General features: G+C 32.9%; 1 protein-coding gene across 2 annotated transcripts in view; it reads left to right on the top strand.

Moving 5' to 3' along the window:
• Positions 1-10000, top strand: part of LOC137616169 (limbic system-associated membrane protein-like) — a 53497-nt gene that overhangs the window by 42158 nt on the left and 1339 nt on the right. For both annotated transcript variants that reach the window (XM_068345828.1, XM_068345827.1), the window contains exons 4-5: positions 5354-5488; positions 5899-6115. In XM_068345828.1, the coding sequence (XP_068201929.1) occupies positions 5354-5488; positions 5899-6115 (352 nt within the window). The remainder of the gene's footprint in view (positions 1-5353; positions 5489-5898; positions 6116-10000) is intronic.

The raw sequence follows: 10000 nt of genomic DNA, 5'->3' as shown, positions 1-10000 counted from the left end.
GTTTATAGCTTTCTTTTTCGAACAATTGTTAATTCAAACAAGTGTTGTGTCGAACAATTGGTTTTCGAATAATTAATATCGAACAACTGTTTTCGAATAATTGCTTTCGAATAATTGTCCTAGATTCATATATATATATATATATATATATATATATATATATATATATATATATATATATGTATATATATATATATATATATATATATATATATATATATATATATATATATATATTTGCACACACACACGCACAATAACAACGATAACAATTGAAGCCATTTCTAGTCCACTGCAGGACAAAGGCCGTAGACATGTCCTTAGTCATGTCCAGGGTTTGGCCATTTTCATCACCACGTTGGCCACTGCGGATTGGTGATGGTAGCTGACTTTAGTGTGATGGCTCACAGCAAATCAACCTAGTATAGGTGGCCATGACTAGTACAGTGTTGCTGGAGAGAGAGAGAGAGAGAGAGAGAGAGAGAGAGAGAGAGAGAGAGAGAGAGAGAGAGAGAGAGAGAGAGAGAGAGAGAGAATTTAAAATTATCTGGCTATAAAAATCATCAATATATATCATTTTAAATCTTTCATGATACTCTTTATTTTAAATATGTTATTTGAATCTTTCATTCATTTGAGCTTTGCATCGACTAATCATTCAGTTATATCATCTTCCATTATCTCATACCTTTCAAAAGCTTACATCTAAGTAATTCTGACCGGAAAATATTTTTCCAGAGCTCTTTAAACTTGACTGTAATTTTCTACTACAATGTTAGTAGACCCTCTATTCCCCGGATGGATTTGAGTCAAACTGGAATTGAGTGAAAAATATCTTTGGAATCATTCCATTTAAGGGAAGATTTCGAAAAATACTTGAATGAGCGTCCATGAGATTACTTCGACTCGGATTGCAAACTCATAATAAAACGTTTAGAGATATCCTGTTCATTGAAGTGTTAATATCTTAAGGATTAAATGTATCCCACTCCATAAGATTTGAGAGAGAGAGAGAGAGAGAGAGAGAGAGAGAGAGAGAGAGAGAGAGAGAGAGAGAGAGAGAGAGAGAGAGGGTTAGAGCGGTGGCTAATCTCCCCGGCATATTACTGCAAAGTTCACTGAACTTAAAGAAGGTGATTTGAATTTTATCTTACGTGGAATCGTTTGGGATTTTCTTCGACGTCGGCTTCGCTCAGAGAGAGAGAGAGAGAGAGAGAGAGAGAGAGAGAGAGAGAGAGAGAGAGAGAGAGAATACTGATCTAGATTTCCTTCAGATCTTCTTTGTTTCCTATCTAAAATGGCATAAGGAAATGAGCTGTGTCAGGATATGGAGTTATTCCCTTTGGATCGTCTCACCATCTTCAGATCCTCTTTATCTCTTCCTCTTTTAATCTGAGAAAAAGAAGAAAGAAGAACAATGGAATCCCTCTAATGTATGACAAATCACATCCAAGGAAATTATAATTAGGATATAATAAAGGGAAGATATCCTCCTGATTCACCAAAAATCGAATCTTTTTAAAAATTTTTTTTGGAATGTTAATCCTAAAATTCCTTCATCTTATTATGCATTGTGTATGAATATAGGAGATTCTTCATCCATAGATAACCATATATCTTACGCTTTCTATATAGATCAAATTTCGAATAGCAGGGGGAAAGATACATATTCCATATAATCATTTCTTTCAGTCCAATTACATTAGTTATGAAACCATGGCTATTCTAATGAGCTGACAGAGCAATTCCACCGAGAGCTGACGAGAAAAATATTTCAAAATGAGCCCAAATGACATTTCAGCCAGTATATGGACCTGAGGTTGTTAAGAGAGTTTTAACGTCAGAGAGTGAGGGACGCTTCAACACAGTGTTTGATAGCTGGGAAAATGAGTGACGGGACAAAAATTCCAGAAACATGGAAATAGTAAAGGAAAACCGAGGTAGAACAGCCGCCTTTAACCATTTAAATTCCATAACCCTAATTCTACTTCCACTGAGTTCAACTCCCATTATTCCCACATGCCGTATAGGAATATCCAGAGGTTTTCTCTTTTTCTTATTCTTTAAGAGAATGTATAAAACTATATCTCATCATTATCATTTCCCCCTACGCCTTTTGACGCAAAGGATCTCATCTAGAATTCACCAGTCGTCTCTATCTTGAGATTTTAAATCAATATTTCTCCATCCATCATATCCTACCTCATCCCTCACAGTCCTTAGCCATGTAGGCCTGGGCCTTACAACTTTTCTAGTGCCTTGTGGAGCCACGTTAAAAGTTTCGTGAACTAATCTCTATTGGGGGATGCAGACAGCATACCCCAACCATCTCCATCTACCCAAACTATACTATATATATCAATGGCAAGGAAATATATTCATCTATACTATAAAACATTAATTCCTAGCGCTTATAGTTTTTGCGCTAATACAATACCTTTGAAATGAAACGTCACCAAAGAGTTCCAGAGACTTATGTAATATATTTATTCGCGCGGAGGCGGGCTGATTAAAGGGATTATTGTATTTTTTTTTCCTATTGTATTTCGATGCCCAATGAATTAACTCATGCAACAATTCATTTGCAAATATGCATCTTTTATAATTAGTTGTTAGTTATGACTGGGTTTCCATGAATTCTGTTTAGATTATTTTACACATGTAATTGTTGGTGTGTTGTACTGTAACACAAACACACACACACATATATATAAATATATATATTTATATACATATATGTATATATATATATATATATATATATATATATATATATATATATATATATACAAAATACATATGTGTGTGTGTGGGTGTTTGTCTGTGTGTATTATATGTTTATGTGAGAGAAATTTATTGTAAGAAGTACACACATAGCTCAGAGGTACGAAATCAAAAAGAAAAACCTTTTAGGTTCACTTTCATTCAGCATCCTTACTCTTGAAGTCCTTCGAAACATTTAGACTCGTAAAACATCTCACTTTTATTTGTTTGTAGATCCTACTTTAGTACTTACATCCTTTATTCCTCTCTTGGTATTCAGGTGTCGTGGTTCAGGAGGCGAGACTGGCACATCCTCACGACGGGAATCTTCACTTACACGAATGACGAGAGATTCTCTGTCTTGCATCCCGAGGATTCGAACGATTGGACGCTGCAGGTGAAGTACACCACCAGAAGGGACAACGGGACATACGAATGTCAGGTGGGTATCAAGACGTAGAAAGGACTTCCAGCAGATGTAGTACACACTAAGTATTCAGAAGGATATAGATAGACTGGAAGCAGTACAAGCTAGGGTCACCAAACTAGTTCCAACACTATTTGGACATAGACGGGGGATGGAACGTTTGGACTTATTTGATCTACAAACTCGACGACTAAGGGGACGCTTAATAGAGGCATTCAAAATTCTTCGATGAATAACAAATGTAGATTACAACAATCTATTCACGTTTAGCCGCTTAGCACAAATCAGTCCACAGGTAACGGATACAAACTGTAATTGAAAAGATACAACACCACTCAATCTGGTAATTTCTTGACATACAAAATAGCTAATACATGGAACAGACTTTCAGCGAATGTAGTAAACAGCAACACGGTAAACGAGTTCAAGAGTAAGTTAGAATAAAACTCTCTAAACGTTTAAACTAAATTGCCTTACCCAAGAGTAAGCAGACTCTTCCTGGATGGACTAAAAAGTCTTCCAGACATCCAAAATCCTTGTAAGTCCTTGTAACTCCATGTCCTCTTTCTATGATCAAGGTTGATTTCATGTGGCCTATTTTGTTAGTGAGAATTAGGGATAAATTTCCCGGTTTTTAACTCTGGTCATCTTTCATTAGACGAATATTTTTGATGACCTTTTGGAAATAATTCGATAAAAATTAATCTGTTAATTTTTTTTTATTTTATCAACTCTTTGGAATAAAAAATATTTTTTTCTGTTGCTACAATTCAGGATAGATTCAGTTCACTTCATCGAAATACAGATTTGATTGAATAAAAGAAAAATAAAATGTAGTTTTCAGATAAAATATTTCTGAATATCCGTTTTTAACAGATTCTGTACCGGTATGAATAAAACACAATTTATCAATACGTTTTCATGAGTTATTGTAATTTCATAAAAAAACAATACAAGAATAATAATTGAAAAAACAAAAGCAATTCTCATAAAAAAAGAAATTATTTTTACACCTGGTTTGACACTTGCTTGAATAAAAAAAAAAGAATAAAGTGTAAATTAATTCAATGAAATTCTTTAGTAGAGAAAGGGAAATGAACTCTCTTTCATTTCAGCTCCTCACAAATGACAACTTCATTAGAGCTGATTTTATTAATCAAATCAATTCAATCATATGGAAACGTCTATTTGATAAAAAAAAGGGAGCAAATTTATGATTTTCGTTTCCATTGGACGAGTGAGTCATTTCTGATACTATATATGATTTAGTAATAATGATACGCAGGCATCAATGATTTGTTAGTTACGCACACACATATAAGAATGTTACATATATATGTATACATATACATATTATATACACAAACACACTATGTATATATGCACGTATATATATATATATATATATATATATATATATATATATATATATATATATATACAGACATATATATATATACATACATACATATATATATATATATATATATATATATATATATATATATATATATATATAAATATGTATATATATGTATATATATATATATATATATATATATATATATATATATATATATGAACATATATATACATATTTATATATATATATATATATATATATATATTTACATATATATACATATTTATATTTATATTTATATATATATATATGTATATATATATACATATATATATATATATATATATACATATATATATATATATATATATATATATATATATATATATATATATACATTTATATGTATACATACATACATATATATATATATATATATATATATATATATATATATATATATATATATATCAAATGTCTATTTACTGAAAATCCTCCAGAACGTAATTTAGATACTTTCAGAAACACAGTCATATTAAAAAGATCTCATAAATATTACCTCAATAAATTACCAGTAAAAGATCTATGAAATACGATCGTAGGTAATCATAGTCAGGAAAATGCATTAACATACGTTGTTTCAGCAACTGATTTCAGATAATTTTTTTTTTTTTTAACTGCGAAAAGAAATTTGTTTGGCAATGATGTTGGAAAAGGAATGAAGATAAGTATCTTAACAATTTCATCAATGTCAAGCAAAGCTGAACAAAAAATGATATTTTTTTTCTATTTCATTTCAGCTCGCAACTGGAACCGGCCTCATATCCCAGTTTGTGAATCTCCACGTGGTTGTACCACAGGCCTACATTCTCGGAGGCAAGGAATATCACGTCCAGCTTGGGTCAACCATCAAACTCGACTGCGTTATCAAGCAAGTAAGGGAATAACTCATTCGAGCTGTGGTCTACATGTTTATTTCACGTGGAGAGATTTGTTTATATACCATGAAATGCATCACTGTTCCCTAAGTTATTTCTTTATTCTGTATTGTTACCCTTTATTTTACTATAAGGGCTGCTTTTCTGGTCTTATACTGCGGGGGAACCCTACTCTCTACAGGACCTTTCGTAAATAATTTTATCATATACATTCTAAGGCATTCAGCATTTCACATCGCATATTGCTCGTTTATTTTCAAATCCACATTATCGAGACCTTTAGAAAACACTGGGGTAAATCTTCAGTTATTGCTTAAAACCAGAAGATTCCCAACACTTTTTTTCACATGATCTTTCGTATAAAATGCCATGACGCTAAAACATGTTCTCTGTTCCCTACCCGCCAGAGCCCAACGCCGCCTCAGTACGTTTTCTGGTACCACAACGACCGGATGATCAACTACGACAACCGGCGAGGAGGAATTAACGTGTCCACGGAGACAGGACCCACAAAGACGCAGTCTCATCTCACTATCACTGACGCCCACTACAACGATTCCGGAAACTACACCTGTTCTGCATCCAATACGCAGCCAGCAGCCAAGAACGTCTTTGTTTCTCATGGTAAGACGAATGATTAAGCATTTTGTGTACTGGCACCTTTATATATTCATTTATGTGGTTATAGGCGTAGGCCTATATGGATAATTTCTATAAATATAGAGGTCGACAGGATAGGAGGCTGTACAGCCTAATTCAATCGTATCAGAAACAAAAACGTCTTCATTTCTCATGGTAAAACGATGAACAAGTGATTAAATTACCATCACCTTTATATATGCATTTATGTGGTCATAGTCGTAGGTGTATGTTGATAATTTTTGTAAATATAGATGTCGATGGGATGGAGGCTTTACAGCCTAATTCAGTCATATCAGAAACAAAAATGATAAAGAAAGCAGAACAAGTCAATGCATTTTAAAGGCTTTAAGATTGTGGAATTACAAAGCACTACAGTAAATGCAGAACCTTAGTCATCAGTTCCTGGTCATCTAAGAGTGAATACGTTTTACAGAAAATCAGATTAGAAAGGTAATGGAGGAGTCTATGATCATATACATTGTCTTTGATTTAGGTTTATGAAAAGCAGGAAATTAATGAAAATTTTAGTACTGAAATGGATAAGAGATATTGTAACTTTTGAAGCCATTTAACATTCTGGTTCATTTGATTTCTCCAAGACTAGTTTCGCACAATATTCCAAGTATTTTTTTTTTGAACAAAGAGATTCCAAGAATTAAATTCAATAAAAAAAGGAAGTATGAAATAAGAAAGACAATGTCCTAGGGGCCCTGAACTTGATCCAATTACCGTGTTGTTATTGAGACATGCTGAGAGCATGTCTCAATAACAACACGGTAATTAATGAAGACACGACGCTATGAGATTATTATTATTATTATTATTATTATTATTATTATTATTACTTGTTAAGCTACAACCCTTTTTGGAAAAGCAGGATGCTATAAGCCCAGGGGCCCAACAGGGAAAATAGCCCAGTGAGGAAAGGAAACAAGGAAAAATAAAATATCTTAAGAACAGTAACAACATTAAAATAAATATTTCATATACTGTATAAACTATAAAAACTTTATCAAAACAAGAGGAAGAGAAATTAGATAGAATAGTGTGCCCGAGTGTACCCTTAAGAAAGTAAACTCTAACCCAAGACAGTGGAAGACCATGGTACAAAGGCTATGGCACTACCTAAGCTTCGAGAACAATGGTTTAATTTTGGAGTGTCCTTCTCCCAGAAAGGCTGCTTGCCTTACCTAAAGAGTCTCTTTTAACCTTACCGAGAGGAGAGTAGCCACTGAACAATTACAGTGCATTAGTTAGCCCCTTGAGTGGAGAAGAAATTTTCGGTTATCTAAGCGTTGTCAGATGTATGAGGAAAGAGGAGAATGCATAAAGAATAGACCAGGATATTCGGTGTATGTGTAAGCAAAGGAAAATCAGCTGTAATCAGGGAGGAACCCAATGTAGTATCATCTGGCCAGTGAAAGGACCTACCTGAAATGGCCATATGAAACAAGTTGTATAATAAAGAAAAGAAAATAGAAAAAATAGGATCTTGTGGAACAATGGGAGAAAGGAATAATCCTAAAATTAAGGAGAGGATACTACGGGGTGAAGTCCCACTTCTAAAACCATAACATGAATGATGGTTTTAATTGGAAATCTCGGAAGTGGAATTACTCCAATAAAAAAAAAAAAAAAAAAAAACTATAATGGTTTTGAGATTGGTAGTTAAGTGTATAGGAAATCAGAGACGTCTAACATGGCCTCTATGGTCAGAGTTCCCTTCAGAGGTTCTCTTTAAAAGCTATGATCAATATTTCGAAATTGCAAAAACCGAGTCGTTTTCTGGACGCTCGCAGAATTCAGGTAACTTTTTGCAAAGCTGCTACTACTGCTGCTGCTGCTGCTACTACTACTACTACTACTACTACTACTACTACTACTTGACAATAATGGTAAATCCTCGGTATGAAATACTAATTTTAATAACTGATAATTACAACAGTTTTAATAATAATAATAATAATAATAATAATAATAATAATAATAATAATAATAATAATAATAATAATTTTAATGATGATAAAAATTTCACGGATAATAATTTCAAGAATTTCCATCATAGTAATGATCTTAATAATTTCAATCAATGAATTAATTAAAATTATTTCTATTATCAATATTATTAGAATTACTATTATTATAAATATCATTAGAATTATTATCGTTTTAAAAATTATCATATTTTTTAGATTGTTAAAATAAAGTTTGCTTCGTTAATAACAATAATAATCATACTAAACGTCATTATTGATATCATTGATATCTGTTGTCGAAATAGTATCAGGTCAGATAGAGTGAAAATGAAAAATATCGATAAATAATGATTATGACCATTATCACCATTCGGTTTAACCAGAGGATGTCCAAGAAATGTGTTAAGCTGATAATTGTGGGAATATTGTTCACCAGAATTTGGAACAATGTTACAATTCTTTTTCCTACCTGTCAAGAATCTGAACATTACGCTAATGTTGAAACCTTAATTATTGACTCTCTCTCTCTCTCTCTCTCTCTCTCTCTCTCTCTCTCTCTCTCTCTCTCTCTCTCTTTCAACGTCTATGACTTAACCATGTATCATCTCTAAAAACTTATAAAGAATTAAAAACAATATTGTTCTCTCTCTCTCTATCTCTATCTCTCTCTCTCTCTCTCTCTCTCTCTCTCTCTCTCTCCGCATATGACTTGACCATGTATCATCTTTAAAAACTTATAAAGAATTAAAAACAGTATTGTTCTTTCTCTTCCTCTATCTCTCTCTCTCTCTCTCTCTCCGCATATGAGTTGACCATGAATCATCTTTAAAAACTTATTAAGAAATAAAAACAGTATTGTTCTCTCTCTCTCTCTCTCTCTCTCTCTCTCTCTCTCTCTCTCTCTCTCTCTCTCTCTGCTCTCTCTCTCTCTCTCTCTCTCTCTCTCTCTCTCTCTCTCAACGTCTATGACTTGACCATGTATCATCTTTAAAAACATATAAAGAATTAAAAACAGTATTGTTCTCTCTCTCTCTCTCTCTCTCTCTCTCTCTCTCTCTCTCTCTACGTCTATGACTTGACCATGTGTCATCTTTAAAAACTTATAAAGAATTAAAAACTGTATTGTTCTCTCTCTCTCTCTCTCTCTCTCTATCTCTCTCTATCTCTCTCTCTCTCTCCGCATATGACTTGACCATGTATCATCTTTAAAGACTTACAGAGAATTGAAAACAGTAATGTTCGAAATCTCTCTCTCTCTCTCTCTCTCTCTCTCTCTCTCTCTCTCTCTCTCTCTCTCTCATTGCATATGACTTGACCATGTATCATCTTTAAAAATTTCAGAGAATTGAAAACAGTAATGTTCGAAATCTCTCTCTCTCTCTCTCTCTCTCTCTCTCTCTCTCTCTCTCTCTCTCTCTCTCTCTCTCAGGTTAAATTAATTCTACCCCAAATTCGACCGAGAGTCTAATATCTATTAGATATCTATTAAATCTAGCACTAATCTCCCTTTCCCATTATTTTTTGAATTAGATTCAGAATGGAATTAACTCGATAGGGGAGCCTAAGAAAAATAAATGAGATTGTTCTTATTATAAATCCTTTTCTTAATCCTGCAAATCCCTTTCTATATTTCTTTCCTAGTCCCTTTTCATATCCTAATATTCTTATATTCTTGATATACATTTTAAACTGTTTGCATCGAAAATTAAGAAAAACAATTCACTAATTATGTACAATTGCGTATTTATTTAGGTGAAGATAGTTCCACCAGGTACATTATTTGGAAATTTTAGATTTCCATTTCGAATTAAAAAGCTCTGCTTGTTTTCTTGTTAATTACCATTTGTATTTTAAAGAATCATGTAAGAGTTTGTTACGTTGAGGATCATTT

The sequence above is a fragment of the Palaemon carinicauda genome, chromosome 22 (assembly GCF_036898095.1).
Source record: "Palaemon carinicauda isolate YSFRI2023 chromosome 22, ASM3689809v2, whole genome shotgun sequence".
Classification (NCBI taxonomy): domain Eukaryota; kingdom Metazoa; phylum Arthropoda; class Malacostraca; order Decapoda; family Palaemonidae; genus Palaemon; species Palaemon carinicauda.
This window is presented reverse-complemented; position numbering and strand designations above follow the sequence as displayed.